This window comes from Phasianus colchicus, chromosome 3, assembly GCF_987193195.1.
Source record: "Phasianus colchicus chromosome 3, bPhaCol1.hap1.1, whole genome shotgun sequence".
NCBI lineage: Eukaryota > Metazoa > Chordata > Aves > Galliformes > Phasianidae > Phasianus > Phasianus colchicus.
Genome location: NC_143438.1, coordinates 1,875,567 through 1,900,084, shown reverse-complemented (window position 1 = coordinate 1,900,084; position 24,518 = coordinate 1,875,567). Strand labels below are relative to the sequence as shown.

General features: G+C 36.5%; 1 protein-coding gene across 7 annotated transcripts in view; it reads left to right on the top strand.

The window, feature by feature from the left end:
• The window catches only part of EZH2 (enhancer of zeste 2 polycomb repressive complex 2 subunit), a 50,103-nt gene that overhangs the window by 22,008 nt on the left and 3,577 nt on the right, over nt 1-24,518 (top strand). For 5 of the 7 annotated variants that reach the window (XM_031592028.2, XM_090136794.1, XM_031592027.2 and 2 more), the window contains 13 exons: nt 235-363; nt 2,948-3,064; nt 4,293-4,413; nt 6,375-6,515; nt 7,080-7,182; nt 7,679-7,842; nt 13,978-14,069; nt 14,998-15,238; nt 15,632-15,801; nt 16,257-16,351; nt 21,503-21,543; nt 22,598-22,723; nt 24,290-24,468. In XM_031592028.2, the coding sequence (XP_031447888.1) occupies nt 235-363; nt 2,948-3,064; nt 4,293-4,413; nt 6,375-6,515; nt 7,080-7,182; nt 7,679-7,842; nt 13,978-14,069; nt 14,998-15,238; nt 15,632-15,801; nt 16,257-16,351; nt 21,503-21,543; nt 22,598-22,723; nt 24,290-24,468 (1,719 nt within the window). The remainder of the gene's footprint in view (nt 1-234; nt 364-2,947; nt 3,065-4,292; nt 4,414-6,374; nt 6,516-7,079; nt 7,183-7,678; nt 7,843-13,977; nt 14,070-14,997; nt 15,239-15,631; nt 15,802-16,256; nt 16,352-21,502; nt 21,544-22,597; nt 22,724-24,289; nt 24,469-24,518) is intronic. The other 2 variants (XM_031592030.2, XM_031592029.2) reach the window with 2 other exon arrangements.

The window sequence follows — 24,518 nt, the reverse complement described above, 5'->3', positions numbered from 1 at the left end:
ATTCCATTTAGAATTTAACCTTTAGATCTCTAAACATGATAACTTCTTTTCAGTCCAAGAAAGTGATAATGAAATCTATTGAGCCTGAGTGACATTTAAACAAAATTGGAAGAGTTCAATGTTGAGAATTTTTAAAAACTATTTGTGTTTTTAGTGAATGTTGTGATTCCTAAAGATTTTAGCAGGTGAGTCTTCAGCTTATTTGTAATGTTCACAATTGTGGTTAATTTTTAGAGTATGTTTAATTCTAATCGTCAGAAGATACTGGAAAGAACTGAGATCTTAAACCAAGAATGGAAGCAGCGTAGGATACAGCCTGTACACATCATGACTTCTGTGAGCTCTTTGCGCGGGACCAGGGAGGTTGGTTAACATGTGTTGTGGTAATTCCACTTACAAGGTTGTTAGCATGTTTTTGTTTGATTAACTGGAAAGTTGGCTGTTCTTTCTTTTCTAGTTTTACATGACTTCTCAGCCAATTTTTTTTTTTTATAAGTAAAGGAATAATTTATGTCCTTTAGGTGACTTCTATCTGGAAAGCAATAAATAAGTAGCAGGTTGCATAGCTTTGAGCAACATGTGAGTCTGAAACTTATTTGGATTGTACTTCAACATCCATTAATCTTTTCATCTCTCTGATATTGGAAGTCTAATCTTGGTCCTTGATGGAGCTGATCTCCAGTGGTACAAATGAGCAGATATACTTTGGTTCTTATTGAGTTAAAGCACATGGAAGCTGTCAATGCAGCTATTTGAATAACTCTACTTTACACTAAGTAAAGTCTTTAAACAAGTATGTTCTGTAAGAAGCCAATTCTGATGTCAGCCTGCTCGGCTGTTCAGATTGGCAAGTTAGTAGCTCCTCTCCAACTTCCAGTTTTAAGTGGAGGTTCAATTTATCTTATGTTAGTTGCACTTCTTCAAATTAAGACAGTTTGAGGGTGCATCATGTGTGATAATCTGTAAAGCTAGTTCTTTTTCAGTAGGATAAGAATGAAGATTTTACTGTGAACAGGTTAAAAAAAAATCAGATAAAACCACATCTTTTCTATGGAAGGAAATCAGTCAGACTTATGCTTTCATAACTTTTTGGAGGGAAGCTCGTGTTGTGTGTATCAGGAAGGTGCATTTGTGTGCTTCACTATTTTCTTTTAAACATGCTTGAACGTGCAATTACTCATGTCTAGCTGCACATCTGTTCTATGGCAGTGTAGAGTCAGAAATTCTTGAAAACAGATGTGTACATTTTTGATAGTAAAAGATCATGTCACCATTCGTCTTTTTAAATTTTTTTATAGCCTGGCTCACTATTTTATGTTAACACCCTACGCGAATTGATGGAGCACACTAATAACTGTATTAAAATGCAGTCTGTCTTATGAATTGGAAGAATTCTAATGCTTGAACTATATAGAACACTGGGTGGTTTTGTTACCTGACTGAAAGATTTTGAGAAATTCCATGGTTTTGATTGAGACTGTGGTGATACAGGTTTTCTCCAATGGTTAGCCCAGTGAGTGTCAACCAGAAACCTTAATATGTTCTGTTAGGCTAATAAATATCTAGCTGAGTTCCATACCTAAACAAGGGAAACAGAATTGTGACACAGTTCTAAATGCATTCAACCATTTTAACTTATCTTTGAAATTGGAAGTCTCAGGTGGACAATAAGCTGAAAGTAATTATTTTTTGCTTTTGTATTTTTCTCTAAGATTAAAAATTTGCTAGAAGACTGGTAGATAGAAAATATACCTTCTTTCAAGTCAATGTTTTAAAGCACTATCATAATATGGTATTTTGAGTATTTGTATACATGGCAGAAATCTAACTTCATGGCCCACAGATCTTAAATCTGAAACAAAAACCAAACAAACCAAGAAAAAAATGAAAAAAAAAAATCTAACTTTTGTCATTCTACTGGGTACTGCCTCTGTATGTTGTTTGTTACATTACTTTGTATATTTCTTTAGAAATGTGAAGCTCTGTTCATCTTTCTCTTCTGGAAAGGAGAAAAATCTCTTGTCTCCACTTCCATTTTTCATTTCAGGTAGCTGTGAGAGCTATTCTAAACGTAGTTTTACCTAACTCCTAGTCTTCGTTGTACTTTCCCTACTATTGTATTTTCCTATCTGCCTTTTTTTGTAAATTTTTTTGGAGATTTTCCATATTGTTCCTCAAATATTTGAGAAGAGCTGATCTGTTGACTGGATTGAAGAATAACCCAGAAGTTATCTGTATTCTGTGACATGTCTGGCCTTTGGAGGCTGTGTAAGTCTCCAAAAAGAATGGAGTCCCACAGCTGACAAGGATGTGTTCTGAGCTGAATATTGAGTCTTCTTTTTTCCTCTATTCTTTGTAAACAATAGGCATAATCAAAGATTTGAGGATAGGATAAAGATAAGAAGTCAATATCAGGGAAGCAGAGCAGGAATTAACAAGACACATGGAGCATCTTTTTCCAGAAGGTGTCTTGATGGTATTATAATACTTTTTTAACATATATTATACATGATTTCTGCAGTGAATTGATCTAAAGCCAGAGGAATTCAACTGCCACTCTGATGGCTTGAGTAAATAGTCTAAGACCAGCGTCACAGCAACAAGTACTAAATCTCTTCTGAAATACCTGAAATAGCTTATATTGTAGGCTGAATAGTTTGAATAAAATACTAAATACCTTAAAACAGCCATTTTACTATTATGTGGAGGGGGAAAAAAAAACCTCCACCATGATCTATTAAAAAAGGTACTAAACCAGAAATAATTCTTTTTTCCTTCTAAACTCGTTCTTGTTAAGCCCTGAAGGTCTGATTCATTTTTCAAAGGTGGATCTAGCTAGTTTTGGTAAACACTTGTTTTGTTTGTTGTAAAGTATACTTCCTTGATTTTTATTTTTATTTTTTTCTGAAGTTGCTATTGTAAGTGTAACTTCAATCTCTGATTTCAGTGCTCTGTTACCAGTGACATAGATTTTCCAAAACAAGTAATCCCACTAAAGACTCTCAATGCTGTTGCTTCTGTGCCTATAATGTATTCTTGGTCGCCCCTTCAACAAAATTTTATGGTAAGTTTAAAAAGGTGGTGTTGGAAGAAATATGGGTGAAAAGAGAGGAACTTACTTTTCACTCTTAGTTCTAAAACTATCATTAGTTGCAAACTAAATCTATATTTTTAATGGCCTTCAGTATCTCTAAAACAGTGCTTTAAAGAGAGCCTTAATGACAGGTTACTACGTATGTTGTATTGCATTTTACAAATGTAGCTTTGAGTGTTTATATAATGATAAACATTTTCTGAGAGATATCAATATTCTTATTTAAGACGGTTGAAGAACATACCTGAGCAGAATGGTAATTTCAGTGGAATAGAAATAATTTAATCCTGAATTAGTCTTCTCATGTAATGGTGATATTAGCAGTATAGCCTTTTCTTATAATGAGTTTTGTTATATATATAAGCTTTCATGTTAATTTTCTGATATAGATATCTGACATATTTGAAAAGGTTAACTTATTAAAAATCTTTGTCACAGTGGCTTTTGCAGAAATGGTTACTACAGTAATCATAGCAAAGTGATTTAAATAACCAGTTTTATCAGTATGTTCAGAGTTCCTCCACTTTTTTTGTTTCTACTTGCTTCCATTTTGTCATTATTTGGGTATTTTGCACTGCTGCAGAATCATGATCAGCAGGAAAGTTTGCGTTTATTTTCCTAACAATAAGGTTCTTCTGAAATACTGGAAGATGCTGTTGAGTATCAAGGTCTGTAAATTCTTCTTTACAGACAAAACAAAACTGACAGTGGCATTTGCATTAAATTGTAAGGCATGTTTCTGTGCTAACTGTTTAGACAACTTGAATTTAGAGTGTTTCTATATTATGTTTCCTTATCTCTAATAAAGAAATGAAAGGGTTATTTCTATCGCATATTAACATGGATGGGAAGCAAGGAAGGGAGAATTAATTTATCAGTGTAAGCTTTCCAAAAGCTAGGTAGCTTATTGTGCTGCTTCAGTAGAAGCTTTGTTGTAGCATAGTGCTAACCTAAATGCTAGGAGTTATTGTCAGTACCTTGAGCTAGTCACAACTGGTACAAAATAATGTTGATTAAACATGGGGGAGTTTGGTTTATTTAGTTAACTGTGAATATGGTTAATATGCTCAATGTGCTCAAATGGTTAAGCCAGTTTAACTGTGATATTTAGACATGTGCGGATTGTGAAAACATCAATGCTGACACTGCCAACTGGACATGTAACTTAAAATTGTTTGATCATATCTGTTGTTACTAGGTAGAGGATGAAACTGTTTTACATAACATTCCATATATGGGAGATGAAGTGCTTGACCAGGATGGTACCTTTATTGAAGAGCTGATAAAGAACTATGATGGGAAAGTGCATGGAGATAGAGGTGAGCCCAAACACTTAGGTATATTTATCACTTCTTCCTACATAAACAGTTGCTGTCAGTTTTGTTTATTAAGGCCTGATGCTTGCCTATTGCAGCAGTATTTCTAGAATTCCTTCTCTATGTAAGTATTGGGTATAACAGAGTCTGTTTAAATCTATTGGTTTTCGTGAGGATATAGACTATTTAAGTATTAGTACAGAGAAAATGAATGCATGTATATACTTTTTTTTTCCCAAGGCCTTAAAATATTTCTTTATAATTCCTAGGTTTAACATGGAGAATTTTCTGGTCTTCAGTGTTCAGAGCTTTGAAATACAACAGTATAATGTTCTGATGTATGCCCTACCTCAGAAAGTGGCAGGAGAAGCGTGCAAAACTGATTATGACAACATTTACAAATGCAATTCAGTAGAAAAATTTTCTTTTCTTGAGTTCACGGTGTACTACTGTTCTTTCACTGTGTACTACTACTTACTACTCACTTCTTACTACTGTGTACTACTACTTTCGTTGGTTATCACAAATTACTGGCTGCTTTAAAAACATGAATTCTATAAATCAGATTGAACAAAACTGTCCTGGTGGTACACTGTATGCATATATATTCACAGGTGTTGTTTTTCTTTGAATCAGTGGATCTGCCAACTCTATACCCACTCAGAACGATTTACACAAGGCTAAACATTTTTCGTCGCTTATGAAAGTTAAGCTTGCAGTAGAAAATATTTGATGTTATACCAATCTTGTTGGTTTACATCAGGCATTTGGATAGCTAGTGTCTTTACACTTCTTGAAGAACATTAAGTTTTTGCCTTTGGATAGTTTTATGAATTTGCTGATGGTTGGTTGTCTTGTCAGAAAACTGATTAGGTCAGCATGTTGAAATTACTAGTAAGTGTATCCTGTTACTAATTTCACCATTTCATCAAATGAGTCTATCTTTAAAATTAATCTTTTTTCACTGTCTCATTTGCTATCATGAAATTAGAACTTACTGTTACTAGGGGTACTTTGTAACTATCTCTAAAGTTGAAAGAACGCTTTTCATTTTCCTGATATATTTTTTTTTTCATTATAGCCACACACAAAGAACTTAAATGCCATGGAAATCTGTAATTCAGAGACACTCTCATATAGGAGCCAGAATTATAAAATATTTCTGTAATTGTAATTCTGATAGGAAAATTCATACTAGCCTGTGTGTATATATTGAGAATTCTGTTTAAAACATCCAGATGATGTAGCTGCCTGTTTCCATTGTTTACATAGGAATAAATCCATTAGCTTCCTACATATGTATGCCTTCTGTTCAAGTTCTAAAGTATAGTGATAAACAGTACAGTTCCCACATGGCTCAGTTACTTTTGGAAAGTAACATCACTATGTACAGTTTTTCCCTCTCTTCAAAATTACGTTTTTGTCTGTCTGTACTGTCCTGTGATTTTCTGAGCTAGTAAGCAGATACGGTGTTGTATCCTTCACTTTTCTCATGATTTTATTTCATTTCTATCTGAGGTGTTTTGTTTCTTTTTTAACATTTTGCCAGTGGAATCTTTAATGGGGGAAGTGATGCTGTGAAACTATCAACCAAAAATATCTTCTCTAGCTAAGGGTAGCTTCATAGGCTGTTTGCATGCATTGCCCAACTAGCTTTACCTAACCTAATGGAATTAGACTTCTGGTATAAAACTTCTTAAGCAGTCCTGTTAGTAAGCCTACTCTTTTCTTTAAGAAAACTTTTCAAATTTTTCTTCTCTTCTTCCTAGTTGTCACTTTAAAAAATAAACGCCAAGTGCTTTTAACTCTTCTTCATTCATACAAGGAGGCAAAGTAGAAAAAACACAAAATTGCTTTTCATAAATTAAGAGGTTTTACCATAATCCAAGTGTAAAGAGGATTAAAAATACTTCATGTGCACGATGTGATTTTTTTTGTTCACTCCCAATTTTGCTGAATTTCAGAATGTGGATTTATCAATGATGAAATATTTGTTGAGCTGGTCAATGCACTTGGTCAATATAGTGATGATGAAGATGATGATGGAGATGACAATCCTGATGAAAGAGATGACAAGCAAAAAGATCGGGAAGGTAACAGGATGGGTATGTCTGTCTGCAGACTTCAAAAATAAGACCAAAAAGCTCTTTTATTTAATCACTTGATAAATTTGTTCAAATCATTCTACTTAATAGTTTTCAGATCTGAAGTAACATTATTTTCTTCATCATGTCCTTTGCCATTTAGTTCAAGAATTATACAGAGAATACTACAAAAATGCTTTTGCTAGTTTTCTTTCTCTGTGACTTAAGACATTCAAATGCTCACAAATCAGTTGGGGATCTAAATATGTATCAAAGTCTTAATAAATAATTTAGTACTCAGAAAATTGACTAATACTAATCTTAAGCAGGCAGAGTTCTGAATTGCCATCTCCATCTGCTGGTGAAATAGTGGTTTCTCCAAATTTTATTAGTGCAGTTCTGTCAGCAGGGAAGATCACTTTAAGGAATTTACTTTAAATTCTTGGTAACTTAGAAATAAACTTTGTTTCTTTTATTAGGATTTTGGCGAAGTCCCTCTTTTTCTGAATGCCTCTTTGAGGTAGCAAAGGAGCAGAAAAATAATTTCTTTTGTTTTGTTTTCCACACATTTTCCTGCTTTGACAGAGAAAGAAAGCCACCCACCTCGGAGGTTTCCATCTGACAAGATATTTGAAGCCATTTCCTCAATGTTTCCAGATAAGGGTACAGCAGAAGAATTGAAAGAGAAGTAAGGGTATTTCATATATTATTAGTTTGTAATATGAAACAAAGATTCCATGACTTCATTAAATACTTGTTGATAAGGAATCTTCTCCCATCCTCTTAACAAGCTTCTAGCTTCTGTAGCGGTTGTATAACTTCTAACTCCCTTTGAATACCACTTGCAGATGTTCTCTCTAGCTGAGTGAAACAATGAAGACAGGTTTATTTGTCTTTCAAACTAATGAGAAGTGAGTGCTTGCATGTGATTAATAATGTCATTTGTTAGCGAATAATATATATGAGATGGTGATGTTCATGAAAGTAAATGCATGCCTTCCTAAAAATTTTATATTAATGAGTATAGAATTAATAACTTGTCACACTATTTGCTGATGAACAGCCACTTACCTTTCCTACAATTTGTAAAAATTTGTTTCTAAAAACACATAGTGTTACTGCAGTTGAAAGTTACTATGGTTTTTATTATACTGAATAGAAACTTTGTATTTCTTTCTCTTAAGATACAAAGAACTCACTGAACAGCAGCTTCCAGGAGCTCTTCCTCCTGAATGCACACCAAACATAGATGGACCAAACGCTAAGTCTGTTCAGAGGGAGCAAAGCCTACATTCTTTTCATACACTTTTCTGTAGGCGTTGTTTTAAATATGATTGCTTCTTACATCGTAAGTACTATTGTATTGTGCTTCTATATCTTTCTTTTTGCAAGTTGGAAAACTTAAAAGAACCATGAGATGCAGTACTGAAAGAAAGAGGAAAAGTAATAACAGTAATATCACTGAAGCTTACAAAAGAGTTCTGTCCAGGTTGATGTTACTTTATGGTGGAAACTATCTCGTAGAACCTTGAGTGTACCTGTTAAGGTGGTTTGTTATCCTTTTTGCATTCAGCAATTTTTATAGATATTATTTCTCTTCATATGGTCTACAAGAAAACTCCCCTTTTTTTCCCCACTGTAGTTATACTTTTGCAGCTTTTGTGGAGAAACTGAGAACTGAGTGTATTTCTCCATAAAAATATCTGTTGTTTAGCAGACTTGCTTCATCTTCCGTGAGGGAGAATGAATATCCATGAAGTTTTATCTTCAGTTCTCCTAGGTTACTTTCTAGCCATGTTGCATCTACCTGATGATTTGAAGAATAGTTTCAGTCATTTGAATTGTAGCAACTGTGATATCCTTTCCACTGTATTCCTTCCATGTTGCACCATTCTTCTGGGGAATTTAATGAGAACTTCAGCAATTACACACGTTTTCTTTTGCAAACAGTTAAAAATAAGATTCTGTACTGCTGTGTGAGACCGTTCTTTGAAAATGGAGTCAAGCATGAAAGGAAACCTACCAGTCAAAGATGAAGTGGTTTGGACTTCTAGTTGAATACTGCAATGCCCTCTATTCAAAATTAATTTTCTCAACTGACTTAACTGCTCCTGTGTATATTAGACTGAGTATATGTACATGTCTATCTGGAAATCTTTGTGCTTTGTCAGCAGCTCCTTGTCTAGCACATGTGCATTTTGTATTTGTACTTCCTGCTGAAGGCTTTGCACAGAGCTGCTTCTTTTTGGTATCCCTTATTTGCCTTTTGGTTTAAAGAGGAACTGGAGTTATTGTCAGATGGGAGGGAGGGGGAAATTTCTAGTTTCATCAGTGTTTGTGGCTTTTGGAGTTGGGTCAGTTAGTTTCACTTTCTCCCTATATTCCACTGGCAGGTCTTGAAACTACATGCTGAGAAGCTCTTTATCCAGCCATCTTCAACATTGTGTGTTGTGTTAAGCTGTAGGTATTGTTTTGAAGTGTCTTAGTTACCCGGGTGACTCATTTTTGTGTGGAGCTTGGTTTGTAGGACAGGGAAGGGAAGCTGTGTGCTACCTCTTGGCCTATCCGTTAGTCTGGACCTTTTGGTAGTGTCAGTAGTCTACCAGGGAGTTTGAATGTCAGTCTAGTTTTCCTATTTCAAAAACATTTTGGTTTTTAAGACAACAAGAATGGAAGGCTTCTTGCAATAGTGTTGGGTTTTTTGGTCATTTTTCTCACTATTTTTAGTAACTTGAAATAGTTTTATACCGTTTATGTAGATATATCTTTATATAGATTTACCTTTTCTAATTATTTTTTAAGCTTTTTAGAAGAAGAGATGAACAAATATACAGATCCATTGGCCCTGCAGGGATGCACCTACAAGTGCTGAGGAAGTTGGCAAATATGATTGTGATGCCACTTAATATTTGATCAATTGTGGTAATCTGTAGAAGTGCTTGGAGAGTGCAGAAAAGCAAATGTCAGTTCTATCTTCAAGAAGTGCAGCAAAGAGGATGCAGAAAACTAACCCAGGTCAGCCTTACCTTGATGTCTGGGAAGACAGAACAACTAACCCTCATAAGCATTTTTAAGCACAGAAGGTCAGGAGTTCTCCATATGGATTCAACAAGGGAAAGTTGTGCTTAACCAACCTGATGAGTTTCTTTAGTAAAATGACTGGCCTGGTAGATTTAGGAAGAGTGGTAGGTGTTGTCCATCTGGACTTCAGCAAGGTCTTTAACAATGTGCCCATAAGATTCCCATAGAAAAGCTGTTGAAGTGTTGGCTGGATGAGCAGATTGTGAGGTGGCTTGAAAATGCTGAGTAACTGGATCTAGAAGTCAGTGGTGCGAAGTCTAGTTGGAGGCCAGGAATGAGCAGAATACATTGGAGTGAATGCTGGGCCCTGTCCTGTGGGGCATCTTTGTTAATGATCTGGATAATGGAGAAGAATGCACCTTCATGGTTGATAGGTGGGGAAGTGGCTGAATCATGCAGCTAGCCAGAGGATAATTAAGTGCTGGAGAAGTGTGCCAACAGGGATCTCATGCAAGAAGTGCCAAGTCTTAAACGTGGGAAGAAGTGAAGTAACCCTAGGCACTAGGACATGCTGATAGTCCCACAGGTAGACAGCAGCTTCATAGAAAAGGCCCTGGAAGGTATGGTGGACATTAAGTTAAGCATGAGTCAGCAATGTGCCTTTGTTACAAGGAAAGCCCATGTTGTCCTGGGCTGCTTTAGGCAAAATATTGCTGGTAGATTGAGAAAAGTGGTCCTCCTCTCCTCCGTTCACTCTGGAGCATTATGTCATGGCAGTGTGAAGTTATCTGCAATGATTATGCCCTTCATCAGAATTTGTGGCACAGTCATTGTTGCCAATTTAAAAAAAATAATTGATCATTGCAAAGAGATCTCTTGAAGCCTTACTTACGCATTCACCATATAACTTTCAGAACAGGTACTGAGTGTAGTAAACTGATATTTCAGTCACCATTCCCTAAAGAGATACCCAAATCTTACCTCCACAATGATTAGTAGATTCCTTCTGCTTTCTGTAAATTAGATTCCCTCTGCTTTTTTTTTTTTTCCTCCTGTAGTAACACCAAAGAAGTTTTTTTTGTGTGTCTAGAGGTGGAAGTTGATCTGTTAAGAATCAAGAAAATTCAGCTGTGTGGCTTTTCTCTTTCTATGACTTTTTTAGACTTACAGTCCAAATGCATTGGATTAACTGCTGAGGAATAAGAAACTCTTCAACAGAAGAATACACTCGTTATCAGATGGCTACAATAATAGATTATAGCATATCTGCAACAATTTGACTAACTTTTGAACAAGTTGATAGCATTTCTACTAGCACCCTAATGAATTATCCACATGTTCTCTACTTGCAATTGGCAAACACCTCAGGATAATGTCCTGGTTTCTGTAGATGATATTTTGGATTAATTGTCCTGGAGATGTGGGTGGTGGGCTGCAGTTATCTGCTTTGAAAAGTAGGTTGAAAATTCTCTGGAAAAGGCATTGAAAATTTAAGAGAAATGAATACAAGCATTGTATTTATTCTGGTTTTGATTTCCTAACTCCCACTCTTGCGTTCTGGTTTTGTTAACTTTATCCTTATTATATATAGTTTCAGATCTTTAATCTAGAAAGTTTCAATTAAATATTAGAAAAGCCATCATTAATTATTTAATGTGTCAAGTCCCTTGATGAGCTGGCAATCCCTTTATGTGGAGATAATGACATTACTGAAAAAACTTGTGTACCAACTTCATTTGCTGACAGCAAGGAATTATGCCTAAATGTCTGAACTAGCAAAGAAATTAGAAGAAGAAAAGATATCAGGTAGGGAGAATTTCCCAAATAGCCTGACTGTGAAGCAAATGTACATTTCAGGTTAAGCTACCCTGTACTCTCATGAAAATATGAGAATTGAGCCCACTGGGGATGAGACAAATAATAAATCACACAGATGGAAAACAGAGCAGTTTTAGAGTAAATTTGAGGAAATTGTTAAAGAAATATGGACTTCAGTTCTTTAGGAAATGATACAATGTTGTCTCCCATTTTGGAAAGTACATCTGATATTTGGAACATTCAGAATACAGCTATAAAAACAGTTTTGTTCTTGTAGTAGTCTTTTCTTTTGTAGCAAGCCATCCAGATACCTCACAACAGTTGTGATAGATTCTGGTTATAGTGGTCAGTATTATATTTTGTTGTATGTTTTTGAAATAATGGAATACAAGGCATGACTCTTAATTTAATTGTAAAGTACAACATTTCATCTTTCTGGTTTAGAAAAGCCAAAGGATTTGTCTTGCTTCCTTACAAACAAAGTGATTTTTTTTTATTTAAGGGGAGATACGTTTTTAATAGATAAGCAGTCATTTTTGGACTTCATAGACACTTGTAAAGCAAATGTATTTATTTCTGCACATTGCAACAGTCTGACATAGATCATTGCCTACAGATGTTTCACTGTGCTCTTGCATTTTTGCAAAATCCTTTTTCTTTTGGTATGATGGGAGAGTAAAACAAGTTGATCTTGAGTTGTTAAAATGCAAATTTTATTAACTATTAAACTATGCAAATTTTAAGATGCAATCTTATGTGGTTTTTTTTTCCTCTCCTCCATTTTGGATTTGGGAAGCTCCCATCATTTTGTTTCTTGAAAGCAGAAGGGTAACTTCACCTTAAAATGTAAGCTTTCTTCCTCATTTAACTACTTCTTACAGAAAATATGAACGCTTCAAGGATATGTGAAACATATGTGACACAATGAAAGTTTTTAAATAAATGTGTAGAAAGAGTGGAAGAAAGGCTAACAGCAGCAACATGCATAAATTACATTTCCTATACTTGCTTGTAATCGGTTTTTACATATCTATATCAGTATGTGGTGAATTGAAGTCTTCTTGTGTTTCCTGATTTATAAAACATCTGTGGAGAAAAAGATGCAGTATTTAGTTAAATGTTTTATATCCTTTTATGCTTTTTATTTTTTTTTTTAACACCAGCCTTGGAAGAATGCATTGCTCCCCCAAGATCCCTATGTGTGAGATCTCTACAACATCTTCCCTTATGGGAGGGAAGCATGTAATGATGGTTTTAAGATGTCAGAGAAGCCCCCTTAAGATGTACACACTAGCACTGACTCACTTTCCCTATTGCTCCCAAATCAAGTGCTAGAAGAGTTATGTTATAATTCAGTTGCTGGCAGATATTGCTTGAAAATGTAATAACTACTGGGAAAGTTCAGTCTTGAAGGCACAGTGGTGGATTAATATAGCAAGAAACCTCATGTAGAATCTAGAAATAAGTAGGAAAAGCTATGGTGGTGGTGTACTGAAGGAGAAAGATGTGAGTTCCGTTAATACAGAAGAGGATGGATTTGTATGGGTTGAGAGGGAAGGGCTTTGTTCTTTCAGTTCAAAAAATGGTACTTCACTGAGTGATGAAAAACAAAACTATAACTTAAAGTAGCTTATCTGTAACTGTGTTTAAAAAGTGCCTGGGATTACAGTATTTTCTGACAGGAGTCTCTTTGGCCTTCATGGAGTGTTAGAGAACAGGCAGCTAGTGCTGAGTCTTGTGTTTTGTTGGTTTTTCTTATTAAGCTTCAGTACACTGACCACTTACTTTTTCTTGTAGTTGTATGTGCTACTGTTACTACATCTATGGGGGAAAAGTATGTATTGGAGGACTTAAAAATATATATAGAATTGTGGAAAATGATATTATTTTTGAAATCTCATAATTTGGGAACTTGAGTGTGTCAGTTCCTATGTGACTCTAGCTGCAGATTTCCTGCGTTCAGTGGGGATTCTAGGGAGTTCCTAATGCTTCCAGTGAACATGCTCTGTTGAGAGGCAAGTATCATATGATAGAAGATCTGGTGAAGACAAGCTCTGGCAAAAAATATGGCTGGGGAACTTAGTCACTCTGTAAAAGTATTAACATTGCATTTGTAATGTACCCAGTTCTGCATCATTCTAAGTCACTGCTCTGCAGCTTGAGTGCTTTACAGATTCCATCGGTATACATGAGCATTTAAGTCTGCAGCTTGGAGAGGACTTAGTTTTGGTGCTGATAACTAGTAGAGTAAAAATGATCATAGTTCCTTCCCAGTAACTAAAATGAAAACTGGGTTATTTGCTTTGTTAAAGCGTATGGAGTTGTTAATTAACTTTTATGTAAAAAAAAAAAAGGTAAAAATTGAACATGGGATGCGTACAGCTTGAGAGATGATCATTCATAGGAGAAGCTCTGAATAGTTCAATTTAACTTGGTGGTGGTAATCAAGTTTGTTCTGTTTGTTTGGAAGTCAAATATAAGTAGGTAGCATCTATCTTGAGGCTTTTTCCATTTTTTCTAATTTTTATGCTGTTCTTGGTAAAGTCTTGGTAAATCTTGTGTTTTTAATACTATTTGAGGTTAGATATCTAATGCATTTATTTTACTTTTAAGATTTGCAAATGTTATTTTCTTGATTCAACAGCATTCCATGCAACTCCAAATACTTACAAAAGAAAGAATACAGAAACAGCATTAGATAATAAGCCCTGTGGACCGCACTGTTATCAGCATCTGGTAAGATAATTTCAAATGAACTGTAAGAATTTACTAAAGCACAATTTCTTGTAAGTACACCAAGCTGCACTTAATGTTAGGATGTGCTATGTATATGAACATGTTTGTACCTGCAGGCTGCTTGCAGTCAAATGTGTCATCTTCAGTTTTTGTGAAAAAAAAGTGTTAGTCACAAAATGGATGTTTGAGTAGGAATGGCTTTTCACTCTGTTACATGTAGCCTGACATACTTGTAAGGAGGTAAGATCATTTCCTACTAACAGTGTATTGCTGTCCACACACTAGTCCAAACTAGTCAAAGAACTGGATTTTACAGACTTAACTCTCTCATAAGTTGCCTATCAACTAAAAATTGGACAGATTTGTTTGCTGAAGAAGGGTTATTGCCAGAATCTTTGTTTTTTAAGGAGCACAAACAAGAGAACTCATACTTCCCCTAAATGAAACTACATGTCTAATCTTCTGATGTAAAAACTTCCTATCTATTATCATACTCCTTTCCACTACAAAACAAATTACCATACTGATGGTCTTTTGAAATTGCAGAATGCTTATTGTTTAGATGCCATGTGCAAAAAGAGTTCTTGTGTTTTGGAAGGACTCTGTGGAACATTCTCACTACTTCTGTCTCCTAGGAAGATGAAAGCTTACTACTGAATAAATTGTATTTTTACTTGGCAGTGAAAGTGAAAATAGAACTGAAATAAATACTTGGTAAATGTAGATTTATCATAACATCAGAAGCATTCACGTTCATGATAGTAAACTTGAATATGGAGAGACCTTAATTGCATCAATGTTATGGGTAAATTAACTGGAATTTGTGTACGTGATTAAATGTATAGAATAATATGCAGGTATCCCACACCTCAGGCAACAGGTGGAAACGCTCCTAAACTTCTAACGAAAATCAATGTTTTGTTTTTAGGAAGGTGCAAAGGAGTTTGCAGCTGCCCTGACTGCTGAGCGTATAAAGACGCCTCCAAAGCGCCCAGGTGGTCGCCGAAGGGGAAGACTTCCAAACAACACCAGCAGACCTAGCACACCAACAATAAACGTGTTGGAATCAAAAGACACAGACAGTGACAGAGAAGCTGGGACGGAAACTGGAGGAGAAAACAATGATAAAGAGGAAGAAGAAAAGAAAGATGAAACATCCAGTTCCTCTGGTAAGGCTAGTCAAAAATTCTATTTGGCTTGACAGCATGAATCCACCTCATGCAGTGCAATTTTAGAAGCAGTGTATTTGAAACACTTGGAAATCAGTGGATAAAGCAGAGTAACAATGAGTTTAATAGATCTCTGTAACAAAATGTCCAGATCGTCTCAACTTAGTTTAGAAATGAGGTCTGTAACTTTAATAGCCAGTGTTACCTAGTTCTGGACTTCAAGAGCTGGGTGAAAGTTACTGTTTTGTTGTAGTGCTTAAATCAGTAAAACCAACAGGACTCTGGGCTATTTTTTAACTACAGTTGGGTAGATTATATGTTTTTAAAGGCTGTAGAAACTTCCTGAAATATAACCTTACATTGATTCATACTTTCAATGATTATTTATTACAGAAGCAAATTCTAGGTGTCAAACACCAATAAAAATGAAGCCAAATATTGAGCCCCCAGAGAACGTGGAATGGAGTGGTGCAGAAGCCTCAATGTTTAGAGTTCTTATTGGCACTTACTATGACAACTTCTGTGCAATCGCCAGACTAATTGGGACCAAAACATGCAGACAGGTAAGGAGGGAAGCTATTACTGAGGATGATAGTGTTTTACTTTTAAAACCTGAAATACAGTAGTATTACAATAGTATTAGTTAATAATAGTATTAATTACTTCTGTAATTCAGGTATTTCTGTAAATACTAATTAATACTATTTCTGTATTATTAATTAATAGTATTAATTACTGAAATAGAAAAGTAATTTCTTTGGTTTTCCCAAGAATGTGATGATCCAGAATTCATGCTACAATTATACAGAAGTTAATTTAATTTAAAAACAGATTTAAAACTTACAAGAGGCTATAGGTAGAGTATCTATTCTACAGTGACAAAAATAATCAACCTTGCAGATCCATCTTTTTAGCATGTTTAAGATACTGATTGGAGGAAATAGTAATACTATAGTAAATTAGCAACTTTCTACTTGTGAGAGATTTATCATGGATGTATTTTGGTATCTCTTGTTAGGTGTATGAGTTTAGAGTAAAAGAATCTAGTATTATTGCTCCGGTCCCTGCTGAAGATGTTGATACTCCTCCCAGAAAGAAGAAAAGGAAACACAGGTAAATCTGTTACTAAATGCCCTTTGCATAACAGAAAATTGGAGATAGAGGGGATCTGAACAGAAGGTATTTTGAAGAAATAGTCATCCATATCCTTCCTTTTCTTTTCAAAAACAAAATTTGCTGCAATAAAACACTTCTTTGTTTTTTTTTGTTTGTTTGTTTGTTTGTTTTTCCCAGACAAAAGCACCACCACATGGGGATGGGAAATGTTACATTTGCCTCCCTTCCTCCCCCTTTTTTAGCTTCCTAAAGAGGCAGATTCTTGAAGGTTTATTGCTGCAAATAATCAAAGTGTAGTTTGAAAATACTCTTCTATATGGCCGGTTACAATATTCAAGAAATGGCAGTGGAATTTTGAAGCAATAAATACTAAATTCACAAGCATTATACTAGTATTAAATAATGACGTATTATTTTTCAAATCAAACCTGTGCTTTTTATGTTGAAATGTATTGAATCAAAAGATTCAGGTGATGGTTAAGAAAAAAAAAATGTAACTGTAGGATAGCTTTTTAAGGGACATGGCAGGAATTCCTTTGTTACACCCAGCTGCATTATCAACTAGAGCTTCAATTGAAGAAAAAGGTCAATAGACTGTTAATTGCAGCTTCACTTTTAATAATAAGCTTCAATTAAGTACAAAATAAAGCTGTATGTTGAGCCAGAAACACCTTCTAAAACAATTCCTGTTGAAATTTTAAACTTACTATCTACTGTCAGTGAAATGTAACTTTCTTTGGGAATACTGAGGTTCAAAAAACATAGCTCAGTGTTATGACTGTTTTTATTCCTGGGGATAAGAAAATAGGAGATAAATAACTGACTGAAAGTTAGCAAGAACTTTTAGGAAGGAATAAGTATGCTTTTTTTCAGTGTTTCTTATTTTTCCCTTCATCTTTCCTTACCTTCCCTTTGTTCATTCTTCCTGTTCTTCCAGTAATTCCAGGTATCTTTATTATTTCCAGCCTTAGTGAAATTCCTAATGTTGATTTAAAAACTGATGGTGGAGTAGAACGTTTCTGTTTTGTAGTGCAGAAACAGCTGATGTAAGCTAAGAAAAAAATCTGGAAGGAATCGTCTGTTCTGAGCAAAACTTATTGATTTACTTTTTTTGTCACATTTTTCAAGTTTGGGGGCATTTGCTGGACTTCTTTTTTTAAATCTGGAGCTAATAGGTACAGTGCAAGTTTAGAATATGCAGTTGGGAATTAGCTTACTTTCAGGTTCTTGCAAATTGCTATAAAAACAATGCCACTACATCTGTTTCTAAAGTGCGACTAAAAGGCTCAAGTGCACTTTGAAGCTGAAATTGGTTGTATAGGTAGCACAGTGACATTGTTTCTGGAGGAGTTTTGAGTCTTTTGTATGAAATAAGTGGTCACGTGCCAGCGTGTGGAGTTTCTTGCTATTTTATTCCTACTAGCTGCAACAAACAGGTCTTGTATACCAGTAATTTAATTTTGAAATGCCTTTCAATTTTCACTGAAAGGTAAAATCACTTTTTTCCTTCAATTTCATAGAATATGGCAATCAAGCAATATCTGTTCAGTGCCCAATAGCCTTTCAGAAAGGAAAACTGTTTAGTCCACGTACATACTAGTATAATCTGAGCACTGTGTAAAGATGTCACACAACTGGGATGACTGGGAAACCACCTGCGAGTCTTTCTGTTTCTTATTCTGTTTGAGTTTATCCATTCGTGGAGTAAATCCACTTCTGGAAGGACCAGTGTCCTGTCCTTTGCTCTTCACATTGCAAGAGTCTGATCTGTGATTTTTACCTGTGCTCATGAGGTGAAAGGCAGCATTCACTGAAGAGAAAAGCAGTTGCAGATGGCTTAGTTAATGGCCTTTTCTCTCTGATTTGATAGCTGATTCTCTTAAGGCTTTACTTCAACATGCATATAGTATCATCAAAATGAAAATTCTAACCTTGCAAGTGAAACTAGTACTGTTAGCTGTATGACACGTCTTCCATGCCATCTTGTACCCATATGGGTACACTGAACAACTAGTTGGTATGGCTGCACCCATCCTGGATAGTAAATACTCTCTCCCTCCATCCAGTGTCTTTTTAGTTAGATAGTTGCAGTAAGATCGAGAACCAGAAAAAATCTTTATGTAGTGGTTTCTGGAGATAGTTTGTGTCAACTTTCCTTGGCAGGACTGATAAGTATTCTGCATAGGAAGCAGACAATAGAAAAACCTGAGAGAACAAAAAATGCAGAAAGCATGGCTATATGCTGAAAGAAGGGTCCTTTGTTCACTCTCTTACATATTTGTTTTTCCTTGGCTGGGAGCTGACTTACATGCTTGCTTTAACTAATTGGCACTTTCTCCCATGGATTGATAAGAATCTGATTGTAGTGTCATATAATGCTGCTGCTTGATTTCTTTTCTCTCCCTCCCCTTTCTCATCCTCTATTCAGATGTGAGTTTACTTAGTAAGCTTTATTTGAAAGTACTTTTTTTCCCACTTCTCTCCTCTTTCATCCTGCTTTTCCCTACCTTCCCCCAGACTGCTGCATGTGTCTAAGTAGCTTTATACAGTTCTGCATAGTGTTTATGGTACAAAGATGTATGGCAGCAGAGAAGAACATGAATATTTTTGACAACTGCTGTCATAGCGCTTCTGGAAATGCTTGCTTTCAAAACTGGCTATCAAGCAGGTATCAGCTATCAGATGTATACAAATCCACCTATTTGCTTGGAAATCTGTTTACAGTTTATTTTTTTCTGTAACATCATGTTGCAAGCTCTTTCTCAACCGTCTTCTTGCCTTCACTCCCTAGTCCATGAGATCAGATCTTCTCTTCTGATAGAGATAGCAAATTAGAGGGTGGATGCAAGACATCAGTCCATTTCTGATATGGTACTTGGACTTCAACTTCACGGACTAGTAAGAGGAACTTACAGCTCTTCCTGACAGTCCTTAAGAGTTATGAGGAAATGGCTGCAGTATTTGGTTTTATCAGTCAAATTTACCTAGTTGGTGAGTGTTGGCAGCTTTGTGCTGCCATCTGCCACTTCCCTCAAGTCACAGTCATGCTGCATGCAAGCCTTGTTCATTTCTTGCCAGGGTCTCTGACACCGGTCGCTGTTAGGAGAGCAGCAAATCTGGTGCCTTTGTCATTGTGACTTCCATACTGATCTCTGTACTGATCCTGGGTTGTTGGTATTCCGAACTTATGGTTGATGATGATCTTTGTCATATTCAGGTGGCCACGTCAATATAATCCACTTTCCCACAAAACCAAAAAGTCCTAGCTGGCAACTAGTCAGCAAGTGGCATTTTACACTAAGGTATTAGGATAGCTGTAAGGGAACTGTTGAGTCATGGCCTGAACCCCAGTGATTGAGCACCTGGCGAAAGGACGGAGCCTGCCCTGGCAGTGCAGGTGAAGGCAATTCAGCTGTGAAACACGAAGGGGTGGAGCCTGGCTGCACCTCTCCTAGACCCTGTTGAAGGGCTGAGTGTCACTGGAGGGATCTCCAGAAAGAGATCCTTCCCCTTTGTGGACTTCTCCCCTGTGAACCTAGATCTTTGGAGACAGGTGAGCAGTCCCTTCTCCTTCCCTTATAACAACTTTCTATTGTGTTAGTCCCTCTGTCATTACACCTCTTGCATCAACTTTCCATCATGCTGATCTTTTTGATTGTTACAGGTAGTGCTTAACTTGAAATAAGTATTCATATTAATTGCTAATAAAATAATGCTTTAAGGAGTTTTGTATTCACAGAAAGCTTTGAAGGGTTTATCATGCGTTTTGGGAAGGATTTGTTTAAAATCTGTTTAAAAGTGTTTCCTACATTTGCCAAAAGCCAGCCAGCAAAAAAAAAGTTTGATGCACATTAGAGTAATTTAAGTCAAAATTGCACTTGTATCAGTGTCTTCCTTGAAAGAGTTTATGTTCATAAATATATGCTGGCACCTTTTTTCTTTTTTTTTCTTTCCTCTTCTAGAGCAAACCACTCTTGATAAGAATGTCATCTACTTCTTGTAGTGTTTTGTATCTCTGGTGGGTAGTCTGGTTCTGAGCCCTGTCCACAGCTTCAGTAGCCTTGATAAGTCTGCCACTGTGCATGGCAGGAAGGTGCAGCACACCATTGAATTAAAGTAGAAATTGAGATAATGCATTTACAAAATAAAGTACTATGTAAAAACTTCAAGCTGAGGTGGTACAGTGGGAGATTGAGATGACAGACTTTTAAAATATTATTTTACAGATTTTTTTTTTAGTATTACTGAAATTCAAGTGCTAACAAAAATGCATATAATTGAACAAACCTTAAGAAACATCAATTTCTACTTTAAAGCTAGTGAAATTTTCTGTCTAGCATGTGTGTGTTACCTAAGGCCAAACAGATACTTTTTCTCGATTCCCTGCTCCTGAAACTTGCAATCTACAAAATAAAGGAGTAATAATGACTTACAAGTACATTGAGCTATGTTGTGGTAAGCAAAAGCATGCTATATTTCAACAAATGTACATTCCACCTTCTCCTAGCCTCTGCCCCAAAGCAAACTTGCAAAAGCACTGTTTAGGCAATGTAACAAAGAAAGAGAATGCTGAAGGGCAATTTTAAGGATTTAAGAGAGGTATGTAAGGCATATAAAGTTTGAAGCAGAAGGGAAACGGCTTAGCACTGTGATCCTGTTGGAGATTAGCAGATAAAGGGTGATACCTGGCTGTGATCTTGAGGAGACTACTGGTGAGGTGTTGAAGAAAACAGCTGTGAGAATTTCACTCCTCTATTTAGATGTGCCCCTGCGTGTTTGCAATTCAGTATACTTCCTTCTGCTGCTGCCTGCTCCAGTGCTTTCCTATTTGCAGGTTTTCCTTAAAAGCCAGATGAATTTAAGCCTAGGGCTGGGTAGATGCTGCTTGTACAATCTTGGGACTAGTGCAATGCTGAGGGGGGTGGGGGGAATGATTAGTCTGCAGTGTTGATACAGTCAGCTCCAAGGAACTGGAACAGGGTGCTTCTGCTGCAACCAATCCTGTGGGTCTAGCAGACATTTATGTTACCAGAAACTTGCCCATTTTAAATCAAATATGGGTACAAGATGCAGAGGACTTTCCCAGCCCACTGCAGGTGGAGTGGAGTTCCTGTCAACTTTCTTGTGTTTGTTTTGTGTTTTTTGCAGGTTGTGGGCTGCTCATTGCAGAAAGATACAGCTGAAAAAGGGTTAGCATCTTTCCATTCAATTTATGTCCTGAACTTTTAAGATCCTACTATTGTTTTTTTCGGTTTGGGTTTTGTTGGTTTTTTTTCCCCATTTTCAATTTTAGGCCATTATATACTTTCCATAGGGAGCTAGAGATATAAAGCAAGCTCTCATTAGAGATATAGTAGAGGTAAAAGGTATTAACTGATTTATATAACTGTTTGGAAATAGTCTGTATAACTCAGAAGGAGGCTGAATTAACAACTTCTTATAGCACGTGCTGATAAAGTATGGAAAACAGTACCAGGAGCTGCAGTAAAAAGCAGCATTTGCCTTTAAAAAGAAAAAAACTTAAAAAATTTGTTGAGAACAACATTAAAAGAAAAATTGATTCTTTCCCCTTTCTCATTGCTGATGGATCATTTTTGCAAACACAACAAACGCTCAGTACAATTAACAGGAAACATAATCTATGGCACCAAATTCTCTTCACTGCTGTATAGATAAAGCTAGACTTTGCTCCAACAGTCCCTTCTAGCCTGTAAGATGTTGGCTTTGTCTGGATTAGAAAATTGGCTTTGGAAAGCTTGGTATTGTAATGAATGGGTGTTATTTTGCCCACGTGTCTGTTTTAAAGTTGATTGTTTGTTTCTCAAGCGTAAAAATGACTTAATGACTTGGAGCATTTGAGCAAATTTATTTTGCTAGATAAAAACAATGTTACTCTGGTGCATATTTACACAGGAAATTATACTATTTTAGCTTCATTTTTCGGTTTGCCACAGTAGAGAGTGTTCAGCTCTGAATACACTTAAGCAGCTGAGTAATGGGAAGAATAAGATGCACGAAGATGCAAGCAACTAGTGGTATCAAGCACCTAACTAATATTACATTTTTTTTCTAAACACACACCTCCCTTCTTTCCCCTCCCACCACTGATGGTAGAACTGGGTCTGTTTGGTTTTGGGCTTTCTCAGTTAAGGGGACTTCAAGGGAATTTCTGCTTTAAACAATGAGGGGAACTGCACGTTGTTTGCAACTTTCACTATTAAAAATGTTGCAATTTTTATTCAGATGGTTCATCAAACCATGTTTACAACTATCAGCCATGTGATCATCCGCGTCAGCCTTGTGACAGCTCATGCCCTTGTGTTATTGCTCAAAACTTCTGTGAGAAGTTTTGCCAGTGCAGCTCAGAATGTAAGTAAAAGTAGACAACTTATCTATAAACTTTCCTCACTGTTTCAGTATCTTTGCTAGCACTCTGTCCCCTCTGCAGGCAGTGTTTGTGAGAGCACTAAACAGTATCAAACAGTTGAAAAGGAAGCACGTGTTCAATTTAAGTTGGCCCTCTTAATTAGTCATTGAACAAAGTCAAAAGCAGTCTTAATGATTGGACTCGAGGAAGAGTGAAGTAAAATTGGAGGTGTTAGGGAGTCTTGGGACTCTTCTGTCTCTACTAGTAGATGTTATTTTAATTTCCCTCTCTTTGCTAGACAGTTTGAAGAACATCTCTCAATCTTTTTTTTTTTCTTTTCCTTGCCTCTTGAATTTGGGAAGGGAGAGAATATACTGTCCTCATTCACCATTTTTGCCACTGAATAAAAATACAATCTTGGCTTTCTGTGGTCTGTAATAGAAGCAATGCTTTTCCAAGCAGACATAGAATAGCTTTTACTGAAGAAAGATCTCTAACTTCTCCCAGAATTCTGCTTGTTAATGGCTGTCATAAATGTGTCCATATGATGATTTATTGTGTAAAATGGTTCTGTTTAAGACCCATCACCTTTTAATGATTTGAGCCTGAGTTCCTGCTTACATCCCACCTGTGCATCTCTCCTAGCTGGACTGCTGCTAGAGGTGTTTTGAGCATAATTCTTTTTTTGCTCCAAAACTAGCTCAGCATTTCTCAGTTCAGAACTACAATGGGCAGATTACTTGGAAGTCTTATACTCCCTCTCTGCTGTGTTGAGCCTAATAACGTATCCTTGCAAAATGTCAGTGCTTGACAAATGCTGTGAATCAGCATTTCCTGATGCAAGTCTTTCCTGTTGGTATTTTTCCAGCCATCTCTGACCACAGCTGCAGGTCAGTCCTTGCAGTGGACACTGGCAGTAACTCTGCAGGGTCCATGCAGGTCCATTAGGGAAAATCTCTGAAATTATGGTCAGGCACTGTAACGGGCTGCCCAGACAGGTGATTGAGTCACCATTCCTGCCAGGTGCCCAAGAAATGTGTAGATATGCCACTTAGTGGGGAAATGCTGGGTGTAGGTGGATGTTTGGACTGGATGATCTTAGAGGTCTCTTCCAACCTTAATGATTGTGAATTTATAGTAATTCACAGAATGGCCAGGGTTGGAAGGGACCCCGAGGATCATGAATCTCCAACCCCCCTGCCATGTGCACAGCCACCAACCTCCACATTTAATACCAGACCAGGCTGCCCAGGGCCCCATCCAACCTGGCTTCAAATACCTCCAGGGATGGGGCATTCACAGCCTCTCTGGGCAGCTGTTCCAGCACCTCACCACTCTCATAGTAAAAGAATTCCCCCTGACACCCAACCTAAATCTTCCCTCCCTCAACTTAAAACCATTTCCCCTTGTTTTTCATGATGTCCTACAAAGAAATCAATGGTTATGCTTGTTGTTTTTAATTGTTATTATTGTTTATTTTTTAATATTGATATGCTGAAAGCTATAGTGTTTTATTTTTACTTGGTACTTTTTCACACTTGCCTTTTTTTTCATCTATTCCTTTGTAGGCCAAAACAGATTTCCTGGATGTCGTTGTAAAGCACAGTGCAACACTAAGCAGTGTCCCTGTTACCTAGCTGTTCGTGAATGTGATCCTGATCTCTGTTTAACTTGTGGAGCAGCTGACCACTGGGACAGCAAAAATGTTTCTTGCAAGAACTGCAGCATTCAGAGAGGATCCAAAAAAGTATGTAGATAGTCACAGAACTATGTGCCTGTTGCCTTTTATCTTTTTTT